We start from the raw sequence: 25,177 nt of genomic DNA, 5'->3' as shown, positions 1-25,177 counted from the left end.
CATTTTTACCTGAGGGAAGCCGAAGTTATGCCCCCTCGTCTGTAGTTGGTCAACAGTACTAGGTCTGTCTACTCCTAGTACAAGTGGGAACTATGTACAGGATTCTTTGAGGAAGTGTTGGTCATTAAATGCTAGACCAGTTTTCATGCAATGTTTTTTTTTTCACTGCACCAAACATCTTAGTTAAAAGAGTGTCTGAGACCTTGGCAGAAACATACAAATAAATGACAGATTTCTTTATTCATCTTAGATTAATTTAGACTATTTTGAGGAAGTGTATACTGGCTATGTTGCTATGGCATATCAAGAGGGACAAACAGTAATACACTACCATTCAAACGTTTGGGGTCACTTAGGAATGTCCTTGTTTTTGAAAGAAGAACACTTTTTTGTCCATTAAAATAACATCAAGTTGATGATCAGAAATACAGTGTAGACATTGTTAATGTTGTAAATTACTATTGTAGCTGGAAACTGATTATTTTTAATGGAATATCTACATAAAACCCTTTTGCAATTATGTTAGCACAGCTGAAAATTGTTGTCCTGATTAAAGAAGCAATTAAACAGTCTTTCTTTAGACAAGTTGAGTATCTGGAGCATCAGCATCTGTGGGTTTGATTACAGGCTCAAAATGGCCAGAAACAAAGAACTTTCTTCTGAAACTCGTCAGTCTATTCTTGTTCTGAGAAATGAAAATAAAGAGAAGGGGGAGACAGAAAAGTTATGTTTGGGAAAGATTTTAAGTGTTAAAAGACAATGATAGCAGTGCCTATGTTATGTGTGATTGTGAGGCCCTATACAAATTAGACAGTCACAAGAAGGGGATTTGAAATAGGCCTATGATACGCCAAGAGAACTGTAGCCTGCTGTTCAGATTGGTTAAATGGAAACTTAAATCTGGTCACTGACTGTAGGTCTATGACCTCTCCAGTGGAGGCTGGTGGGAGGAGCTATAGGAGGGGCTCATTGTAATGGCTTGAATGAAATACATGGAACGGAGTCAAATGTGGTTTCCATTTGTCTGAGTTTTATAAAAATTCCATTCCAGCCATTACAATAGCTCCTCCCACCAGCCTCCTCTCTCATGTAATATTAAAGACTAACTCATGCATAATTATGTATTTCTTGCAGTAAAAGTATACACCAAATGTACATTTTGACTCAGGAACAGGAGTAGAGAGATTTCTTTCTTTCAGCATTTTGAAAGAATGTTAATGCACATTTAGGGACCATCTGTAGAGGTGCTATTATATCAGCATCATAAAAGCTGATCGTATTTCAACCACTTTAAATATGCATCCAAGCCAAACTTATATCTAATGAGGAACATGTTGGGTAGTTTTCACATCTTCCACATTCCTTACAACTGGTCAAACTGCTTTTTGATTTTTTTTTCTCAGAAAATCTTACCCATTAGTTTATTTTTTATTTTTTTCATAGCATTTTCTTCCGGGTCCCAAAACTTCTTTGCTCTGCTTAAAAAGCATAGGAAATGTTACTGATGTTCTATAATTTGACATTTTTCTGGTGAGCAAGGGTTTATTTAGTCCTTTTGGGAAACATATACTGACAGAAGAGAAGCTGCATGTATCTTATAGACAAGGTGAAAAACAAATAGCTTACCAAAATGTTGGAAACTATAAGCAAAATCATATCTAAATTGGGCCCCAAAAAATACTCCACCCCGTCAAAGGCCAGATCCCGACCTGAGTTAAGTTAGCGTGTGTAAATTCAACGTAATATTTTTATGCACTTTTCTCTCTATCCATATTCTGACCTTGAATTTAAGTCTGAGAATAGTGCTATTCACCTGCTATTTATTTTGGGTGGATATTGAATAAATGAAGGTGTGGCGGAGGTGTGTCTACAGATATGCTGTATTCCGACTTAAATAATTCCAACAGTGTGCAACTGCAGCCCGCAATTCGGGGGCGTTCCTCCATGTGGACATTCCTTTTCATGCTTGTGAGACACTTTTGAATGTGGTTCAATAGGGAAAGGGAAAAAAAATATTATCTGAGTTTTGTTGCCCCAGCCTGCTGTGTACCGGAGTCCTCTTTGCTAACTAGCAGGAGCGACACTAGTAGATAGTGTCCTTTGCTCCCGCCTACCCTCACCGTCATTAACAGAACTGCGGGAAAACAGTGCACGACAGGCAGGGCGAAGGACGGGAGGCTGGGGCGACACCATGTACTAGTTTGATACTGAGCGAGACTATTTGCTAGCTTGCGAAGGACACTGTCTACCGGTGTATCCCCCGCCTACAGCTAGCTACTCCTGTACACAGCATGTGGGGACAACACCGTATGCTAGCTAGCTTGCTATTTAATTATCTAGTATACGGTGTTGCCTCCCACCTCCTTTGTATCGGAGTCCTCCTTAAGACTAGCTGGCTAAGCTAGCACACAGTGTTTTTTGCTCCCAACTAAAACAGTGCATGACAGGACACTACCAGTGTGTACTAGCTATTACCATTTTCGCCCCTGCCTCTTCTGTGGGGTTTATCGGTGGTTGGCATCCAACGTTACAGTGCATTACCACCATCTACTGTATGAGAAGGCCCATGCCTCCTACCTATGTACTGGAGTCATAGCTTAAAAATGTACCAATACAAGTTTAAAGAGGGGTTCCTGCAGATGCAGGAATGCCCACATGCAGGAATGCCTCGAATTGTGGGCTGCAGTTGCACCCTTGCACTCAATAACTCCACCTCCATGCAAATGTAAATGCACTTGTTTAATGATACAGTATCTATGCTGCAATAGCCTGATGACACCTGGCTGTCCCCAATCCACCTGGTCGTGCTGCTGATCCAGTTTCTGCTGTTTTGCCTGTGGCTATGAAACCCTGACCTGTTCACCAGAAGTGCTACCTTGTCGTGCTTGCTGCTCCAGTTTCAACTGTTCTTCCAGAGGCTATGGAACCCTGACTTGCTCACCAGACGTGCTACCATGTCCCGGACCTGCTGTTTTCTAACCTCTCTCTCGCCCTCCCACTCGCCCTCCCTCTCGCCCTCCCTCCCTCTCTCACCTGCTCTCTCGACCTCTAGCCTGTAAAGTTGATGAAAAGCTGTGCCATTATGCAGAATTTGAATTGTATTGCCTTTTAACTTGAAGGAATGGTCACTTGAATGTCTTAATTATAGGCTACCCCAACTATCTCTGTATCCTATTTATATCATGTTAAATATTAGCCACTATCAGTATCGACCTTTAGTAGGTATAATAAGAACACATATTCAACTGCCAATCCCTTCAGTTGTGTCATGACTGTCCACGAGAATCCAAATAGGTCAGATCAGGTTTACAATGATTAACTTCAATCAGACCCCCTTTCACCCACAGAGCGGGAGGAAAGAACTAGATGGGATTAACAACTCATGTCCTGTTGTATATCAAGGGGAGAAGATTCAGGTCTCCCTCTCTAATATTCTCCAAAGGAATGTCCTTTGTTTCAAGATACTTTTCCCGCCGAAACTAACACGTTCAAAGCAAATACTGGAACAATATTTCTAACATAGAACGTGGGGAATGGCCAGAGGCGATCTATAGAACACTAATGTAATTTTGTTTGTTATTTTATGATGACATAAAATATGTTATAGGGGAAATACTGTAACTTGGAAAGTACACCCACTACCACACTATGTGTTGTGCATGTAATATAAAACATGATGAAAGTGTTTTTGTTATGAGTTAAGTGTTTTTGTCTCTCTCACTCGTGTAACAAGTATTGTTGTCATTCTGCTAGGACCTGTTTTTAGATCCTGAAATTAGCTAGTAATCATTGAGGATGTGACATGAGAAGCTATAAGAGATCATTGTTTTTATATACCCGTGCACAGTAAGTAGCCACCGCCCTGAGTGAGGTCAGAGAGCATGTCAGTCTGACGGAACCTCCCCTTTCAAATAAACTGTATAAAATGATGGGTTAAGAAATGAACATGCAAGACCAGAAAAGTGTCAAGCTGTAGCTGCACGTTTAAAGTGGTTTGAACTTTTAATATCAACACGAGGTAGAGACAATAAACTCACCTCAGCCACCGTGCTTCTACATCTGCATTGCTTGCTGTTTGGGGTTTTAAGCTGGGTTTCTGTACAGCACTTTGTGACATCGGCTGATGTAAAAAGGGCTTTATAAATACATTTGATTGATTGATACTACTCTGCTCAAACCATCGTATTACTCTACTCTCATCACTCCACTGGGAACCGTCAACACGGCTGGCTAGCCTATCTTCAAAGAAGCATCTTCAAGAGCGAATTGAAGGAAAATAAATTATGTAGTTCTGTTCAGGACTGCACGAGGAGTCACCGGATACCGTGAAACTACATAGGAGAACAACAGTAGAAGACTTGTTGGAACCCTTTTGGACAATCAGAGCCTTACAAGCGTGCCGCGAAAAGGCCCAACTCCTTTTCCACCGAGAGAGACCCACGGTGGACTCATGTAAATACATTCATGATTTCTTACTCAAAGCGGGCAGTGGTTCGTGTGCAAAGTATATGGTTACTGTAGGTGAGTGTTGTTTCTAAATGTACCAATGTTAAGTGTTTCTGTCTCTCTCACCCTCGCCATCTCTTTTGTAACAAGCAGCCATATTGTTGTCATTCTGCTAGGGACCTGTTTTTAACTTAAGCGTGTATGTTTATCCTGTGTTGTCATTTAATTAGCTAGTAATAAATAATTAAACCAATTTGTGTAGTACTGAATTAGGAAGGCTCTGGTTTTTGCAGATGCAAGGAGGTGATGACTGTTCAGAATGGTGATATGATACGAGGTTATGATTAATAAGTTGACTGTTTATAGATGTGATAGGTAAAGACCTTTTAGAGTTTAATTCGGGAGATGGTAACTCTTTAAAGAAACACTCTCGTGGTGCCCCAGATCCTAATGAGTTCATTGTTACATGATTAATTTAAATCCTGTAACAATTAAACGTAGTTAGTTGATTAGATAAATAACAGTCCTCAGATTGTTAGTCAAGCCACGACAGCTGGTATAGCCTACATTATCATTCAATATAATTACATTGTTTCTTTAACTTACTTTGCTTCCTCTGTAAACGCCATCACAGCCATGTGGTTGTTGCTGAGGATCAGATGATAATATAAAAAAAGACGTTCTAATTAAACCGTTATGGTGCGGAACGCAGATCAAGCCGTAACTGTTTGAAGTCGATGCATGGCGCAACACTTGGCTGTGTCATCACACAGTAACCACACATGGTTAGTGCAGGCAATAGATGAGGGTATAGTCTACTTTTGAACACGAATCTACCTATTATAATTATATGTACACTAATCTTCCAACATTACCATGGGTTAAAAAACAATGTAGCAATTTTCTGAATGAATCAAACCATAATTTTCTTTATTTTGTGCGTAAAGGCTCTCCAACCCTATTTTTTTATGATTCATAAATACTTTCCAAACCCTAAATAATCTACAAGAACAAAGTATTTTTTAAATCTATCAATTGGTGGTGAAACTGAGATGAATATATATATTTAGATGGCTTTCTTTCATTGATCCCTAATATTCTGAACCTTTTCTATTCATGTATTCTATTGAGTCTGTCGACAGAATTTGAACTGAAAGTATTTAAAGGGATTTAAAGGGATGGCTAAGATAAATGCACTTAGGCACCTCCATAACTGTAGCTCAGTTGGTAGAGCATGGCGCTTGTAACGCCAGGGTAGTGGGTTCGATCCCCGGGACCACCCATACGTAGAATGTATGCACACATGACTGTAAGTCGCTTTGGATAAAAGCGTCTGCTAAATGGCATATATTATATATTATAAGGTAAGTCTGAATACCAACTACTGGGAAGTGTATTGGAAAGGCATGCATAATGTAATGGTTTTCTAGGTGTGGTGAAGGAGAGTCGGACCAAACTGCAGCGTGTAGATTGCGATCCATGTTTAATGAACAAAAAACGTAACACGAATCTAAAACACAAACACTACAAAACAAAGAACGTAACGAAAACCAAAACAGCCTATACTAGTGAAAAACTAACATAGACAGGAACAAGGACACTAAGGACAATCACCCACGACAAACTCAAAGATTATGGCTGCCTAAATATGGTTCCCAATCAGAGACACCGATAAACACCTGCCTCTGATTGAGAACCACTCCAGACAGCCATAGACTTTGCTAGATCACCCCACTAGCTACAATCCCAATACATACACACCAAAACCCCAAGACAAAATGCACCACAATACAAAAACCCCATGCCACACCCTGGCCTGACCCAATACATGAAGATAAACACAAAATACTTCGACCAGGGCGTGACACATAAAAAATGCGTAATTTCCTAAATTGTAATCTGGCCCATACACAGTTCCTTCGAAAAGTATTCAGACCCCTTGATTTTCCCCACATTTTGTTGTTTTTTAAATCCCCTCATCAATCTACACATAATATCCCATAACAACAAAGCAAAAACAGGTTTTATGAAATATTAGCAAATTAATTACAAATAAAAATGGAAATATCACATTTACATAAGTATTCAGACCCTTTACTCAGAACTTTGTTGAAGCTCCTTTGGAAGCGATTAAAGCCTTGAGTCTTCGGTATAACGCTACAAGCTTGGCATACCTGTATTTGGGTAGTTCCTCCCATTCTGTTCTCTACAGATCCTCTCAAGCTCTGTCAGGTTGGATGGGGAGCGTTGCGGCACAGCTATTTTCAAGTCTCTCCAGAGATATTCGATCGGGTTTAAGTCCGGGCTCTGGCTGGGTCACTCAATGACATTCATAGACTTATCCCGAAGCCACTCCTGCATTGTCTTGACTGTGTGCTTAGGTTCGTTGTCCTATTTGAAGGTGAACCTTTGCCCCAGTCTGAGGTTCTGAGCAGTCTCGTGCAGGTTTTCATCAAGAACCTCTCTATAGTTTGCTCTGTTCATCTTTCCCTTGATCCTGACTAGTCTCCCAGTCCCTGACTCTGAAAAACATCCCCACAGCATGATTCTGCCACCACCATGCTTCACCGTAGGGATAGTGCCAGATTCTCCAGGCGTGATGCTTGGAATTCAGGTCAAAGAGTTCAATCTTGGTTTCATCATACCAGAGAATCTTGCTTCTCATGGCTTGAGAGTCTTTAGGTGCCTTTTGGTAAACTCTAAAAAGGCTGTCATGTGCCTTTTACTGAGGAGTGGCTTCCGTATGGCCACTCCATCATAAAGGCCTGATTGGTGGAGTGCTGCAGAGATGGTTGTCCTTCTGGAAGGTTCTCACATCTTCACAGATTAATTCTAGAGCTCTATCAGAGTGACCATCGGGTTCTTGGTCACCTCCCTGACCAAGGCCCTTCTCCCGTGATTGCTCAGGCCACTGTGTTCTTGGGGACCTTAAATGTTGCAGAAATGTTTTGGTACCCTTCCCCAGATATGTGCCTCGACACAATCCTGTCTCGGAGCTCTATGGACAATTCCTTCAACATCGTGGCTTGGTTTTTGCTCTGACATGCACTGTCAACTGTCCCCGTCATTTGCGTGAAGAGAATACAGAGAAAAAGGAGGAGATCTGGCTGGGTTATGGGAATTCGTAGGCGAGCGAGTAAAACTAAAATGGCGTCCATTCTATTGGCAAACATGCAATCATTGGAAAATAAAATTGATGATCTACGAGCAAGATGAATCTACCAACGGGACATTAAAAACTGTAATATCTTATGTTTCACAGAGTCGTGGCTGAACGAAGACATGAACATCATACAGCTGGTGAGTTTTACAATGTATAAGCAGGATAGAACAGTAGCCTCTGTAAGACAAGGGGAGGCGGTCTATGTATATCTGTAAACAACAGCTGGTGCACGATATCTAAGGAAGGCTTGAGGTTTTGCTCGCCTGAGGTATAGCATCTCATGATAAGATGTAGACCACACTATTTACCTAGAGAGTTTTCATCTGTATTCATCTGTATTTTTCGTAGCTGTCTATATACCACCACACTCAATGAGCTGTATACCGCCTTAAGGAAACAGGAAAACGCTCATCCAGAGGCGGTGCTCCTAGTGGCTGGGGACTTTAACGCAAGAAAACAAATCCGTTTTACCAAATTTCCACCAGCATGTTAAATGTGCAAACAGAGGGGAAAGAAACTCTAGACCACCTTTACTCCACACAAAGGGACGTGTACAAAGCTCTCCCTTGCCCTCCATTTGGCATATCTGACAATAATTCTGTCCTCCTGATTTCTGTTTAGAAGCAAAAATTAAAGCAGGAAGCACCAGTGACTCGGTCAATAAAACAGTGGTCAGATGAAGCAGATGCTAAGCTACTGTTTTGCACAGACTGGAATATGTTCCGGGATTCTTCCGATGGCATTGAGGAGTACACGACATCAGTCACCAACTTCATCAATAAGTGCATCAATGATGTCGTCCCCACAGTGATTGTACGTACATACCCCAACCAAGAGCCATGGATTACAGGCAGCATCCGCACTGAGCTAAAGGGTAGAGCTGTCACTTTCAAGGAGTGGTACTCTAACCTGGAAGCTTATAAGAAATCCCGCTATGCCCTCCGATGAACCATCAAACAGGCAAAGCGTCAATACAGGACTAAAATTGTACTACACCGGCTCCGATGCTCGTCGGATGTGGCAGGGCTTGCAAACTATTACAGACTACAAAGGGAAGCACAGCCGAGAGCTGCCCAGTGACACAAGCCTACCAGACGAGCTAAATTACTTCTATGCTCGATTCGAGGCAAGTAACACTGAAACATGCATGAGAGCATCAGCTGTTCCGGGCGACTGTGTGATCACACTCTCTACAGCAGATGTGATTAAGACCTTTAAACAGGTCAACATTCACAAGGCCTCAGGGCCAGATGTACCCCGAGCATGTGCTGACCAACTGGCAAGTGTCTTCACTGACATTTTCAACCTCTCCCTGTCTAAGTCTGTAATACCAACATGGGGCGGCAGGGTAGCCTAGTGGTTAGAGCGTTGGAGTGGTCCATGCACAACAAGACAGTCATGAAGAGGGCACGACGAAACCTAGTGGGTCTAGGGTCCCCCTCAGGACACTGAAAACATTTGGCATGGGTCCTCAGATCCTGAAAAGGTTCTACAGCGGCACCATCAAGACCATCCTGACTGGTTGCATCACTGCCTGGTATGGCAAATGCTCGGCCTCTGACCGAAAGGCACTACAGAGGGTAGTGCGTATGGTCCAGTACATCACTGCAACCAAGCTTCCTGCCATCCAGGACCTCTACACCAGCTGGTGTCAGAAGAAGGCCCTAAAAATTGTCAAAGTCTCCAGCCACCATAGTCATAGACTGTTCTCTCTGCTACTGCATGGCAAGCAGTATCAGAGTGCCACATCTAGGTCCAAGAGGTTTCTAAACAGCTACTTTCCCCAAGCCATTAGACTCCTGAACATCTAATCAAATGCCCCCCCCCCCAAGGTGGACTCCAATCAAGTTGTAAAAACATCTCAAGGATGATCAATGGAAACAGGATGCACCTGACCTCAATTTCGTGTCTGAATACTTATGTAGATAAGGAATTTCAGTTTTTTTATAAATGTGCAATTTTTTTTAGATAAAAACCTGTTTTCACTTCGTCATTTTGGGGCTTAGTTTGTAGATTGCTGAGTTTTTATTTTCACAGAAAATATCCAAGGCATGTCATGCTCGCTATGAGTAGAGCCCCCTCAAATAATTCCAGTGAATAGCAATGGGTTGGAAAATGAACAGTCAGTTTTATTCAATGAACAGTACAATTTGGAAATTCTCCATGTAAATGCTATAAAATCAACTTGGATTAGTAAGAATCAATGGGGTATCTCACTGTAGAATAGTGTTTCCTTAAATTTTTTTATCTGAGATTCTATTCATACAGTACATTCAGTGCATCCAAATTATTGTTAAATTGTGCTCTAGGTCATGTACACTGTGCTCATTCATGATCATGCAATGCCTGCAGATTTAAATTGTTAGCAATAATACTGTACATTTGAAGTTTGATTTCAGTTAACAGTCTGAGTTGATAAATGAAAAACTTTTGAGATGATGAGCCTTACAGCTCGCTGTGCTTAATCTTCTCTTGAACCAAATGCACTTTCTCAGGGAGGATCTTTGTCATGAAGGTGAAGCGGTCCCTCTTCAGGTGTTGACCAGGTACCTGCTCCAGCCCTATCCCCAGGTAATCTCCTTCTGGTCCGTACTGTGGCCACTGTACCAGGCCGACCCCGTTGGGAGACCTAAACACAGTGAAGTTAATAACATATAACTGTTACCTATTATTTTTGTTTAAACAATGTGTTTTAAAAACATAGAACAAGCTCCTACCCTGTACGAGCAAAGTTGCCCCAGTAACTCATCATGATTTCGCTTAGCTGTTCATCTTCCTCTGTACATAAGGCTGAAAGAAAAAATTCAGAGTTAGTAAACTCAGCAAAAAAATAAACGTCCCTTTTTCAGAACCATGTCTTTCAAAGATAATTATTCTAAATCCAAATAACTTCACAGATCTTCATTGTAAAGGGTTTAAACACTGTTTCCCATGATTGTTAAATGAACCATAAACAATTAATGAACATGCACCTGTGGAAATGTTGTTAAGACACTAACAGCTTACAGACGGTAGGCAATTAAGGTCACAGTTATGAAAACTTAGGACACTAAAGAGGCCTTTCTACTGACACCAAAAGACAGATGCACAGGGTCCCTGCTCATCTGCGTGAACGTGCGTTAGGCATGCTGCAAGGAGGCACAAGGACTGCAGATGTGGCCAGGGAAATAAATTATAATGTCAGTATTGTGAAAAACAGCGCTACAGGGAGACAGGGCGGACAGCTGATCATCCTGGCAGCGGCAGACCACGTGAAACAACACCTGCACAGGATCGCTACAGCCGAAAATCACACCTGCGGGACAGGTACAGGATGGCAACAACAATGGCTTGAGTTATACCAGGAATGCACAATCTCTCCATCGGTGCTCAGACTGTCTGCAATAGGCTGAGAGAGGTTGGACTGAGAGCTTGTCGGCCTGTTGTAAGGCAGGTCCTCACCAGACATCACCGGCAACAACGTCGCCTATGGGCACAAACCCACCGTCGCTGTACCAGACAGGACTGGCAAAAAGTGCTCATCACTGAAGAGTCGCGGTTTTGTCTCACCAGGGGTGATCGTCGGATTCGCGTTTATCGTCAAAGGAATGAGCGTTACACTGAGGCCTGTATTCTGGAGCGGGATCGATTTGGAGATAAGGGTCCGTCATGGTCTGGGGCGGTGTGTCACAGCATCATTGGAATGAGCTTGTTGTCATTGCAGGCAATCTCAACGCTGTGCGTTACAGGGAAGACATCCTCCTCCCTCATGTGGTACCCTTCCTGCAGGCTCATCCTGACATGACCATCCAGCATGACAATGCCACCAGCCATACTGCTCGTTCTATGTGTGATTTTCTGCAAGACAGGAATGTCAGTGTTCTGCCATGGCCAGCAAAGAGCCCAAATCTCTATCCCATTGAGCACGTCTGGGACCTGTTGGATCGGAGAATGAGAGCTAGGGCCATTACCCCCAGAAATGTCCAGGAACTTGCAGGTGCATTGGTGGAAGAGTGGGGTAACATCTCACAGCAAGAACTGGCAAATCTGGTGCAGTGAATGAGGAAATGCACTGTAGTACTTAATGCAGCTGGTGGCCACACCAGACACTGACTGTTACTTTTGAATTTGACCCCTCCTTTGTTCAGGGACACATTATTCAATTTATGTTAGTCACATGTCTGTGTAACTTGTTCAGTTTATGTCTCAGTTGTTGAAACTTATGTTCATACAAATATTTACACATGTTAAGTTTGCTGAAAATAAACGCAGTTGACAGTGAGATGACGTTTATTTTTTTGCTGAGTTTAGCTAGTTAGTGGTGAGTGCTTGTGACATAGACTACATGACCAAAACTATGTGGACACCTGTTCGGCAAAAATCTCATTCCAAAATCATGGGCATTAATATGTAGTTGGTCTCCCCTTTGCTGCTACAAACAGCGTCCACTCTTCTGGGAAGGCTTTCCACTAGATGTTGGAAAATTGCTGAGGGGACTTGCTTCCATTCAGCCACAAGAGCATTAGTGAGGTCGGCACTTCTTTTGGGCGATTATGCCTGGCTTGCAGTCAATTAATCCAAAAGGTGTTCAATGGGGTTGAGGCCAGTATTCTGTGCAGGCCAGTCAAGTTCTTCCACACCAATCTCGACAAACCATTTCTGTATGGACCTCGCTTTGTGCATGGGGGCATTGCAATGTTGAATCAGGAAAGGGCCATCCCCAAACTGTTGCCACAAAGTAGGAAGCACAGAATCGTCTTGAATGTCATTGTATGCTGTAGTGTTAAGATTTCCCTTCACTTGAACTAAGGGGCCTAGAATGAAAAATAGCCTCAAACCATTATTCCTCATCCACCAAACTTTACAGTTGGCACTATGAATTCGGGATCCGCCAAACCCAGATTCGTCCGTCGGACTGCCAGGGTCATTCATCACTCCAGAGAATGCATTTCCACTGCTCCAGAGTCCAATAGCGACGAGCTTTACACCACTCCAGCCGGCACTTGGCATTGTGCATGTCTTAGGCTGCTCGGCCATGGAAACAATTTCATGAAGCTGCTTCCAGAGGCAGTTTGGAACTCGGTAGTGAGTATTGTAACCGAGGACAGATGCTTTTTTACGCACTTCAGCATTCGGCAGTCCTGTTTTGTAAGCTTGTGTGTCCTACCACTGTTGCTCCTAGACGTTTCCACTTCACAAAAACAGCTCTTACAGTTGACCGGGGCAACTCTAGCAGGGCAGAAATTTGACAAACTGACTTGTTGGAAAGGTGGCAACCTATGACGGTGCCGTGTTGAAAGTCACTGAGCTCTTCCGTATGGCCGTTCTACTGCCAATGTTTCTATATGGAGATTGCAAGGCTGTGTGCTCAATTTGATATACCTGTCAGCAACAGGTGTGGCTGAAATAGCTGAATCCACAAATTTGAAGGAGTGTCCACATACTTTTGTATATATAGTGTACATTATAAATGGCAAAGATCAGGGGTATTGCAGGTAGAGTTGGTAGAGTTTTTCTTTACCATCAACTGTAACATGTGATGTTGTGAAGCAGTATCCAAAAACAAACATAAGCTCATCTCCATGGTCAGACCCAACGAAACTCGGCCTCATCTTCTTAAGCATGCTGGGAGTTTGCTGGAACTCATACAGGTACATAGGCACACCTGCATCTGTTGTGTGGGATAAGAAAATAACAATTATGGAAAGATTGCACACAACCATCTCGACAAACTAAGAACATTGATGAAACATAACTGCAAGCAGCCATGACAGGGTTTCGAACTATGGCCCCACAATCAAGAGAAATTGGACACATCACTCTAGGATGAGCTGCTTCTGTACTCTTACCATGCATGCCGAATATCAGAACTCAAAATCTAACAGATCATGCAATATGCTTTTGATGTACAGGTTACTGCCAAAATAAAGGAAACACTTGAGTAAATGAGTGACACAAAGTATATTGAATGCAGATGCTTCCAAACAGGTGTGGTTCCTGAGTTTATTAACATCCCGTCAAGCTTAGGGTCATGTATCAAAATGTCCAGTTGGCCGTTCTTTTGGCTACCATGGCTAGACTTTGAAAGAAGGGTCTCACAGGAGCATAGGGGGGTTTAAAGTGTGTGTGTGTGTGTGTCTCAGTCACCAGATCTCAACCCAATTGAACAGCGGCGCCTGAGACAGCGTTTTCAAACAAAACGATGATGGAATTTTTCGTGGAGGAATCCTTCCATTAGAGCTCCAGACATTTGTAGAATCTATGCCAAGGGGCATTGAAGCTGTTCTGGTGGCTTGTGATGGCCCAACACGTTATTAAGTCACTTTACGTTGGTGTTTCCTTTATTGCTGCAGTTACCTGTATTTTGGACAATTTTTTATGATGTTGAGTACTTTAAACATGTTCTTCTCCAGAACTACTGGACCAATTGGTACCAAATTTGGTATATAGCTTCTATAGAAGCACATCTTTTTTCCCCAGACTCTACCTTAAACAACATGGCCACTATAAGCAAATGAGCTTGCATAATTGTTCTTTCCTGTCCCAACAGCGCCATCATAAGGTCAAACCTAGACTCACATCCCTGAGCATGTTTGAAAAATGGAATCACCGGGTCAAATAGATCAAGAGATATAGCACCACTGTGGATCTCAATGTGCGTGCTAATGTTGAGTCTTAATAGTGTGTATCAAGTTGTTACAATACAAATATTTGTATATTACATATAAATATTTGTGATTTATATTACATTTATGTGCCAGACAACGTCCTTGTTAATGTTTATTGGCAAGTAGCGGCCATGTTGTTAGACTAACCTTGGTCCATAGATGCTATATATCAAGTTTCGTGCAGATCGGTCATTTGGTGCCAGAGCATTAGCGTTAAGTGTTTAAAAATAATTCAACATGGCGGAAACTCCATCATATTGGGTTCTTGAGGCAAATTTGTTTGATGTTATGAGACGGATCAATGTACCAAATTTCAGGACTCTAGGTCACACTGGGTAAGGGCTTGACCTTTCAAAAATGTGCATTTTCTTCTTTTTTTTACCCCTTTTTTCTCCCCAATTTCGTGGTATCCAATTGGTAGTAGTTACAATCTTGTCTCATCGCTGCAACTCCCGTATGGACTTGGGAGAGGCGAAGCTCGAGAGCCATGCGTCCTCCGAAATACAACCCAAACTAGCTGCACTGCTTCTGGTTGACACAACGCACATCCAACCCGGAAGCCAGCTGCACCAATGTGTCGGAGGAAACACCATACACCTGGCGACCTGGTCAGCGTGCACTGCGTCCGGTCCGCCACAGGAGTCGCTGGTGTGCGATGAAGGAATATTCCTGCCGGTCAAACCCTCCCTAACCCGGATGACGCTGAGCCAATTGTGCGTCGCCCCATGGAGCTCCCGGTCGTGGCCCGCTGCGACAGAGCCTGGGTTCGAACCCAGAATCTCTGGTGGCACAGCTAGCGCCACAATGCAGTACCTAAGACCACTGCGCCACCCGGGAGTCCCCCCCCCAAACAAAAGTTAATTTTCAATTGCTTGTTATAGCACCACCATGTGGCCAATTGGCATGCCATTGCGTGAGAGGGTTGTGGCCCATGACTCTTTACCATCATGCAGGGTTGCATCCTCCTAGGTCTTATTATCTCACAGGAATTTGTATTTTTCACCAAATTAATTAATAACAATCAACGGCAACAAATACAATAGGGTTTCACCCAGCTTAGCTCCTTGAACCTCTAATAATTAATTGATTAAAAGGGAAATTCAGGATTTTCCAACTTGATTTACAAGAGTTTCACTACGCCTGCAATAACATTTGCTAAATATGTCTATGTGACCAATAAAAATGTACTTGAATTTGATGTCAGATGGAGTTGATTTGGTCATGATGAAATTTAGAATATTGGACGGATCCCCCTATCCCCCATTGAATTTATCTAGCAGTGACTGAAGTTAGTTTAAATTTGTAGCGGCTTGGATTAGAGTTTCTTCTGGCCCATTGACTACTTTCAGGATGAGGAAACATCTACATCCACTTTAATGTCCTTGACTCCTGAGCTTACCTCTGTGGAAGCCTGCTGTTTTAAGAGCAGGAATGGTAAACAAAGCATCCCCAACCAGCTCAATGAACCCATCACGGTTTTTAATCCGATCTCCAGAGGTTCCCAGGTATTCATCTGCTATCAGCTCAGTTATCCACTGATCCTTAGGCTGAATGAGACAAAGGCCATTCAGCGTAGCCACATCATGCATTGTAATCAGTAATGAGGCATTTCATCTTAGCAATTTCTTGGCAGGTGTGACTGCATATATTTACATCAGGGTAACATAATGCCAAAAGAGGCATGACCTGCTCCCGGTCTATTCCATCCACCCAACCAGGAGGTGCCATCATCTAGGGAGTACAAGGAGTACAACATTCAACCATTGCAATTGGAAAATGAAAATCAAGTCAGTGACACTTTGTCACTCTTAAAGGGATAGTTCTGGATTTTTGCAATGAGGCCTTTTATCTACTTCCCCAAATTCAGATGAACTCGTCGATACCATTTTTATGCATCTCAATGCAGTTTGAAAGAAGTTGCTAATTAGCTCTAGTCAGTGACTGGAAGTCTATGGGAACAGCTAACATGCTAGTTAGAATTTACTTGCGAAACTACCTTTATGTACCTTCATATTGGATGCAGATACATAAAATGGTATCCACGAGTTCATCTGGCTCTAGGGAAGTAGATAAAGGGCATTACAAAAATCCCAAACTATCCCTTTAAACATGTGTCGCTCAATGTAACGACATTGTATTAACATTTTACACAGTACGAGTGGAACGTTTTTTGTTATTACAAAAGTGAAAGTGACTTTCCCCTCATACCACTTGTATATTAATAAAAACATTACTACATTCCTATGCATTTGAAAAACAATTGCTAAAGAATGATATAACATGTTAATATGGCCTAAAGCTGTTACTATAGTTGATGAAACTGTCCCTAATTAGCAGAAAGAACAACTTTCTGTTGTTAACTTAATGTTCTTAACTTAAAGTGTTATCCAAGTCACATCCAATATTCAGTTGTTATGCATATTAAAATACATGTTCAAAGCTGACTTACGTTCGCCAGTAGCCAACCTTCATCAGTATTGGTGCCCGTCAGAAACGGCACCTTGTGCATCTCGTGGTTATGGAAAGTCTCAGTCAACAACTTGGGCAGGAAATGCCCACCAACAGTCACACCTATTCGCAACATTTGGTTCTTTAAAAAGACAAATGTTGAGAACATAATTATTCAAGGGCTGCCAGATAAAAAGTGCAAAATCACACTGCATTCAAGCAGTATGACTCTGGGGAAAGTTTAAGCTCAGTACTCGCTCACAAATATGGCTCGCTGGAAAACACTGTAGGCTATGTTGGGCCGGCTTTAGCCTTTTGGATGCCCTAAACGAGATTTGGTTGTGGGGCTTCACACCTTGTGGCAAAATATGTTGGTGGCCCCCCTCTTGATGGTGGAGATAAACATTTTATTTTTAAAGTACATTTCCAGCAATTCTACACATTATGCCATAAGGTGTAGAGAAAATACTGCAGTTTTAAAGCACAATTTCTGCAATTCTACCCATTTTGCCATGGGGTGGAGAGAAAACATTGTAATTTTAGAACAGTCAAGCAAATATATTCATTTTGCCATGGGTCAAAGAGACAAAATGTAGATTTACAGCAAATGTTCTGAAATTCTACCCATTTTGTTATTGGATGGAAATCCATTTGTGCAGTTTTAAAGCTAATTTCCTGCAATTGCAATTCTACACATTTTGTAATGACTTATGTCATGTTAATGTGATATCTGAGTGAAAATGACTAACAAAATCCTTGTCGATATTCGGCCATGATTACTACAAGTTTAGAAAACTGGCTAGACTAACTACTAATCTAAAAATGTTAACAAGAGAAAATGGCACCTGGTGTATTCCACTATTCTTACTCTCAATAGTAAGCAGAGACCCCGACTGAGTTACAAAAAAAGAAAAAGCTAAAATAACTGAGCCTAAAAGTTTGTTGTGGCTTTTATATCAGAGACTAGTGCTCAAATAATTATGGTGTCCAGGACATCTCACCTGTTTATGAACATTAACTATGTCATCAGCAGTCAACTTCTCAACACAGTCTGCAATCTGCTCTGTGTTGCTGCTGTTACAGCCCAAAATGGTTGCCACCATCTATGACACAAACAAAATAATCACTTGCCATGGTTGTGATGAAAAATAGGAAATTGATGGTGTGATGTATACCTATGACAGTGTTTACCTTTTTTTTGTGGCGAGAAAGAGTTTGAAAATACCTGGGCCACAGACAGGGGGTCGGAATGTATTATAGCGTCCATAGCTGCAGTACCACTCTCAGCTATCGCACGATGGAACAGACCAGCAGACAACGGTGAATGAAGCTAGCGAAAAATAAAACATGTTTAGAGCCTGTTCAACAGCACAAACAATCTGTGTGTGTATATGTGTGTGCGCTTCTGTGTAGGTGCGTTTCTGTGTGTGTGTGTGTGTGTGTGTGTGTGTGTGTGTGTGTGTGTGTGTGTGTGTGTGTGTGTGTGTGTGTGTGTGTGTGTGTGTGTGCGCTTATGTATGTTTGTGCGCGTGTGTGTGTGTGTGTGTGTGCGCGCGCGTGTGCCCTCACCAGTAACGATACACTCACTCCACCAGCAGACTCTCCAAATATGGTGACCGACTTGGAGTCGCCCCCAAAGTTGTGGATGTGCTCCTGGACCCACCGCAAGGCTTCCACCTGGTCAAGTAGTCCCATGTTCCCTGGGGCATACTTGTCTCCTGTGCTGTATGGAAGAGATGGGAAACTTAAGTCAAATAATGTCTTCAACATAGACCCAAAACAGGTGAAATAGACATCAAATACACTCATTAACGATGTCACCAAAACTTTACAATGTTGATCAGTGGTGGAAAAAGTACCCAATTGTTATACTTGAGTAAAAGTAAAGATACCTTAATAGAAAATGACTCAAGTGAAAGTCACCCAGTAAAACCCTACCTGAGTAAAAGTTAAAAAGTATTTGGTTTTGAATATACTTAAGTAGCAAAAGTAAATGTAATTGCTAAAATATACTTAAGTATTAAAAGTAGAAATAAATAATTTCAAATTCCTTATATTAAGCAAACCAGGTGGCACAATTATTTATTTATTTTTGTATTTACAGATAGACAGAGGCACACTCCAACACTCAGACATAATTTACAAACAAAGCATTTGTGTTTAGTGACTCAGTCAGATCAGATACAGTAGATATGACCAGGGATATTCTCTTTAAGTGCGTGAATTAGACCCTTTTCCTGTCCTGTTAAGCATTCCAAATGTAATTAGTACTTTTGAGTGTCAGGGAAAATGTAAAAGTAAAGTCAAAGTAAAAGTTGTCAAAAATATAAATAGCAAAGTACAGATACCCCAAAAACGACTTATGTAGTACTTTAAAGTATTTTTACTTAAGTACTTTACACCACTGGTGTTGATCCTGAAAACCCATTGGTCATTAAGAATGAAAGCCTATCCAACTGACATACAAGAGACAAAATTCACAAATTCTAAAGCACAAGAGCAGAGTCATGTCTTAAGTATAAAACTAACAGTGAATCAATGATTCATGCCTTCTAAGAGTGCTATAAAGTCAAAAAATTATTGGCAGAGGTAGATTTCTCTTTTAAAGTTGTTGTGCCAAATGTTTGGCCATGACGGCTGCAGAAAAGTTGGTTCCAATTGTGTGTGGTTCAGTAATGGTTCAGTCTTACCTGAAGAACCCCAGCAGTCCCAAACGGTATTGGATCACCACCACAACCACGTCCTGGTATGCAGCCAAAGCAGAACCATCATATGTTGATGCAGAACCCATGGCGAATCCGCCACCATGGATCCAAACCATGACCTGAGAAACACAAGCAATACATGCTGATCATCTGAACACAAGCTGTACCAGAGTGATTGATGATTAATTGATTAGTGGCCTACCTTTTGTAGGCCCGCGCATCAATTTCCCCCCAAAAACATTTTGTTGTTGTTTTTTTAGGAACTCAGTCTGGGTCTCAACTTACTGTTAAAAGTTAGAATAGTAGAATACACAATGTGCAATTTCAAACTTCTGTTGTGCATCAGCAGTTTTTCTCTTGTTAGGTCAGTCACTGACTTTACATCTGCATTGCTCACTTTTGGGGGTTATAGGCTGGGTTTCTGTATAAGCACTTTATGACATCTGCTGATGTAAATACATTTGAAAAAATAATTATTAGATTGGAAAATTAGTCTAGCAGCCAGCTATCTAGATTTGTAGCAATCATGGTTGAATTACCAACTGGGTTGCACCCATTGATTTTGTTAGTCACCCTCACTCATATAGTATATTCAAAACTATGAACATTTCTCTCCACCCCATGGCAAAATGAGTAGAATTGCATGAAACTAATTGCTAAATCTTCTTTTCGCTGTCAAGAGTATTTTGCTAAGCAAGATGGAGGTGCCCCTCAACAAACTTTTGCTTAGGGCCCCAAAATGCTAGCGGCAGTTCTGACTGCATATGGATGAGGGTGTCATGACGTTGGCTTGACGGGGGAGGTTTATGACCCCCATAAATACCTTTCCCCTTTTCCTCTCTCCACTCTACCGATGTGACTATTGAAAGTCCCTTTGTTAACAGGGAGAGTCTGGTGACATCAAAAGATGGGAAACAGAACCATATTTCGTACTTAAGGAATATGAGATCAGTTGTTGTCTGAGACATTATTACTAATGACAGGATGACATAAACTGTATCTTGGAAAGTCGACACATTCTAGTTATCAGATTCACATGGAATGCAATTTGTGCAATTTAAATGCTTAAATATGAAACTATTTGTGAAAAGATTAAATGTAATTTTAGCTTCTTAATGAGAGAACGGTTTGTCAGAAGAACACCACTCTGCTCACTCAGAGGCCCCGCCCATATGAACAGACACTGGGTGTAAACTATGAAACACGGCCCTCTCTCCCAATCCTATATAAGCCCCTTGACGAAAATGTAACTTTCTGTTCCGAGGACGTTAGGGCAACGGTCCCATGTTAAAAGGGCTCAGATAATAACCTGTTCCAAGGACGTATGGACTTGAGATCCCCACATTGAAAGGACAAAGACCATCTACAGAACTAAGCCAACCTTAAGAGAACCTAACAAAATTAGCATCGAATTTCAATGTGAAGGTGACAACCTACACGCCGGAAGGATGAATTTCGACTATACCAGCCAGAATATAGCATGGGCATATAGCATGGCAACTTGGTAGGAACTTTGAACTCTTATTCACTAAAGAAGTGATACCTCCTAGCCGTCGCGTTAGCGGAGCATCTGTAGACTTGGGCTCGGAGAGGACAGACAGAGTATATTTTCTACCACAACACGACGGTACTACCAAGTATCCATTCTACCAACATACATTCTTCAAAGGACAACCCGGCATCCCATCTACGACCAACCGATCGAAGCGCAGCTCAGAGTAAATATTTATTGCATTTTCCTTTTTCAAATGGGTGGTAATTTAGAACGCATAAGATACTGTATTTACAATAGAGTAGCTGCCTACGGCCCGATCGAGACATAGCTTCTCCCTTTGTTCCTCAGTCTTCCCGCTCTTTCATTCAAAATCCCACCCCCTTTCTTTGTGTAACCAGCTGTCATATCTGTTCTGTCCGCTAAGGACGTTTTCCTTTATGACATCATTTATAATCAACATTCTGTGTATATGTAATTCTGTGTGATTATTTAGGTATTTAGTAAATAAATAAATAAACCAAATTTTGTATTGCTGATTCAACTTGTTAGTAATATAATATATAATAATATAATATAATATATGCCATTTAGCAGACGCTTTTATCCAAAGCGACTTACAGTCATGTGTGCATACATTCTACGTATGGGTGGTCCCGGGGATCGAACCCACTACCCTGGCGTTACAAGCACCATGCTCTACCAACTGAGCTACAGAAGGACCAGGGTTAGCCAGGGTTTGTGAAGAATTTACAACTTTCAGATGAGACTAAACAAGGTGACGATTAAATATTGACTGCTATTGATGTAAAAGATTACTAGGTCTTTAAGAGGTTATTCGGAAGATAATAGCTCTATAAACATTATTTTGTGGTGCCCCGACTTTTTTTCTAGTTAATTACATTCACCTGATTAGCTTAATCAGGTAATATGAATTACAGAGAAACTACTTCATAGAATAGCATGTCATATCACTTAATCCGGCATAGCCGAAGACATGACAAGAGTAAGCAGACCCCCCAGCCACTGCGGCCCCTCATGATAAGTTCCGATTTACTTGTGGCCCCCAGCCTCATCAAAGTTGCCCATCTATGGCCTAGTTGAATCCTGTGTGGTAGTGCATGGCTAGAACAAATATGTGCACCTCTTTGGGTACCCAGGACCAAGACTTGATAACTTGAGAAGTTATAATCTGTGTGTGTCTGCTATTAAACTTACAGGAAGCTTGGTATTCTCAGCAGGTTTAGCCGGGGTGTATATGTTGAGGTAAAGACAATCTTCTGACACTGCTGGGATTTCCACTTTGATTGACCAGTTGGACGCAAAGTCTACTGTACGCTGTCTGTCTTGAAGACACCTGTAAAACACGGAACACCTTTTAATATCCAAGTTTCACCAGGTCTGTGCGCATTGTATAAGCCAGGTAGTGGTTTTCACATTCTGCTTGCCTCACTGTGTACATTGACTGTGCTTGATTTGTTGATTTTACAAATTATTTACTGATTATTGATCTAACCTTTCTTCAACCAAGAACTTCCTTGAGATTAATTGTTCATGACCTTGCTGATCTTACATGAGAGGCTGCTGGGTGGCGTCCCTTACTCTCTCCCATCCCTCCACAGGCTGGGGCGGGGTCAGTCTCAGTGGGCCAACAGGTGGTTTGGCAAACGGCACACCCAGGTAGGCCTGTACCACAGTCTCCTTCCCCTTTACGCTCACATACTGCCCTCTCAGACCCCCCAGTTTGGTCTGGACCACCGGCCCAGTTTTTGGCCTGTTGAGAAATCCCCAGTTGACATTGCTTTACAAGAACTCTGAATGATGTTCTTCAGTGGACAATGACAATGTCGGAGGTAAGGATACATTCAGAAAACACACATCAAATATCACAAAACATGCATTGGATTGCAACTACAAGGACAGAGAAAGCAGGGAAGGCCATAAAACAACTAGAAATGCTCCACTTTACAAGAACAAAAGCCTTTCAGCTGAAAATAGTAGGCTTAAGAGCCCTGGTGGATGCCCTAAGATCCTAAGGGGACCAAGAGAATTAAGTCAAGTATGTCAAGTAGTCACTGTTTTAACTCAAGGAATTTCATCAATCAAATGTTTCATTCCAGTAAGGAAATGGTGTCTGTTTGGATCAGGGGTAATGAAAGGGAATAAAAGGAGTACACCCTTGTCCAAAACAAAGGCCCCAGCTCTTGACACCTTGAAGTTTTTCCCCACACATAAATTATACCGATGCGATTACAAATCGGATGAAGAGGAAGTACTGGATGAAACAGCATCCGACAACGTCCGATTGCTCAAAACTCTGAATCACAAAGAAATAAATGGTACTCAGTTGTCCCACATCTCCCTGATATACAGTGCATTTGGAGAGTATTCAGACCTCTTGACTTTTTCCCCATTTTGTTATATTACAGTTCTATTCTAAAATGGATTAAAACCTACACACAATAACCCATAATGACAATGCAAAGAACAGGTTGACATTTTTGCACATTTATAAAAAAGAAAACATAAAAAATATCACATTTACATAAGTATTCAGACCCTTTACTCAGTACTTTGTTGAAGCACCTTTGGCAGCGATTACAGCCTCAAGTCTTGGCTTTGACGCTACAAGATTGGCACACCTGTATTTTCTCCTATTCGTCTCTGCAGAGTTGGATGGGGAGCGTCACTGTACAGCTATTTTCAGGTCTTTTCAGAGATGTTCGATCGGGTTAAAATCCAGGCTCTGGCTGGGCCACTCAAGGACATTCAGAGACTTGTCCCGAGGCCACTCCTGCGTTGTCTTGGCTGTGTGCTTAGGGTCATTGTCCTGTTGGAATGTGAACATTCACCCAAGTCTGAGGTCCTGAGCACTGTGGAACAGGTTTTCATCAAGATCTCTCTGAGCTCTAGCAAAATTCATTTGACCTCATGGCTTGGTTTTTGCTCTGACATGCACTGTCAATTGTGGGTTCTTATATAGACAGGTGTGTCTTTCCAAATCATGTCCAATCACCTGAATTTACCACAGGTGGTCTCCAATCAAGTTGTAGAAACATCTAAAGAATGATCAATGGAAACAGAATTTACTTGCGCTCAATTTCGAGTCTCATAGCAAAGGGTCTGAATACTTATGTAAATAAGATATTTCTCTACCAAACTTTTTAAAAATCCTGTTTTCGCTTTGTCATTATGAGGTATTGTGTGTAGATTGATGAGGACATTTTTTTATTTAATGCATTTTAGAATAAGGTTGTAACATAACAACAGGTGGAAAAAGGGAAGGGGTCTGAATACTTTCTGAATCCACCGTAAATTAACATAAATAAAAGAATGGCACCCTACAGATCACTTTGCTCCATCTTCTCTCGACCCAAACGTAGTTTCTCAGGAACAGTCTGTGTCAGGAAGGTGAAGCGGTCCCTCTTCAGGTGTTGACCAGGTACCTGCTCCAGCCCTATCCCCAGGTAATGTCCTTCTAGTCCATACTGTGGCCACTGAACCAGGCCGGCCCCATTAGGAGACCTACACACACACACACACACACACACACACACACACACACACACACACACACACACACACACACACACACACACACACACACACACACACACACACACAATTGTAAATAATACTCTGTTCCTACAAATTCATTTGGTTCTACAGATACAGTGGCAGCAAAATATATTAGCACCCTTACACTTTTCTTAAATAGTTCCATAGTTCTTGTCAAATAAGTTAGAATTTGAAAAAAATAATTGTGACGTTTTGGAGTTGGACCCAGGTGCAGAGAATGGACCAGATGAGGAATCAATGGTTTAGGATAAACGTGAATACTTTACTAAAAATAAGGTAACAGAAGGATCACAGTAATACTGAAAAAACAACAAAGGAGAGACTCACCGGTGAAGAGAAGACACTCACAGATGCCCCCAACAGAGAGCAGAAGGTCTTCCAATACCATGAGACAAACTGGGTCCCCGATCTGAGACAATGTCCTGGGGAAGTCCGTGTAGTCGAAAGACATGGGTAATCATGAGATCAGCGGTCTCCTTCGCTGATGGCAACGTGGGTAAGGCGATGAAATGGGCTGCCTTGGAGAACCGATCGACGACCACCAGGATAGTTGTAAGCCCTTGAGATGGAGGTAGCCCAGTGATAAAATCTCCCGACAGATGAGACCAGGGCCGGCTGGGGATGGGCAGAGGTTGGAGCAACCCGGCTGGTCACTGACGTGAAGACTTGCTTTGGGCACAGATGGAACAGGCCGCAA

The 25,177-nt window shown here is 41.9% G+C and overlaps 1 protein-coding gene across 1 annotated transcript in view; it reads right to left on the bottom strand.

Annotated features, from left to right (window-relative positions):
• Positions 1-9,717: 9,717 nt before the first annotated feature.
• Positions 9,718-25,177, bottom strand: part of ces2b (carboxylesterase 2b) — a 38,116-nt gene continuing 22,656 nt past the window's right edge. The window contains exons 13-25 of the mRNA XM_046348683.1: positions 24,247-24,426; positions 22,475-22,675; positions 22,120-22,258; positions 19,395-19,528; positions 18,274-18,427; positions 17,930-18,034; positions 17,706-17,807; positions 16,706-16,846; positions 15,910-15,987; positions 15,656-15,803; positions 13,110-13,259; positions 10,327-10,399; positions 9,718-10,238 (exon numbers count right to left, since the gene is read on the bottom strand). Coding sequence (XP_046204639.1) covers positions 10,055-10,238; positions 10,327-10,399; positions 13,110-13,259; positions 15,656-15,803; positions 15,910-15,987; positions 16,706-16,846; positions 17,706-17,807; positions 17,930-18,034; positions 18,274-18,427; positions 19,395-19,528; positions 22,120-22,258; positions 22,475-22,675; positions 24,247-24,426 — 1,789 coding nt within the window. The 3' untranslated portion in view covers positions 9,718-10,054. The remainder of the gene's footprint in view (positions 10,239-10,326; positions 10,400-13,109; positions 13,260-15,655; positions 15,804-15,909; positions 15,988-16,705; positions 16,847-17,705; positions 17,808-17,929; positions 18,035-18,273; positions 18,428-19,394; positions 19,529-22,119; positions 22,259-22,474; positions 22,676-24,246; positions 24,427-25,177) is intronic.

The sequence above is a fragment of the Oncorhynchus gorbuscha genome, linkage group LG01 (assembly GCF_021184085.1).
Source record: "Oncorhynchus gorbuscha isolate QuinsamMale2020 ecotype Even-year linkage group LG01, OgorEven_v1.0, whole genome shotgun sequence".
NCBI classification, from domain to species: Eukaryota; Metazoa; Chordata; class Actinopteri; order Salmoniformes; family Salmonidae; genus Oncorhynchus; species Oncorhynchus gorbuscha.
Note: the sequence above shows the minus strand (reverse complement) of the source record. Positions and strands in the feature narration are given on the sequence as shown.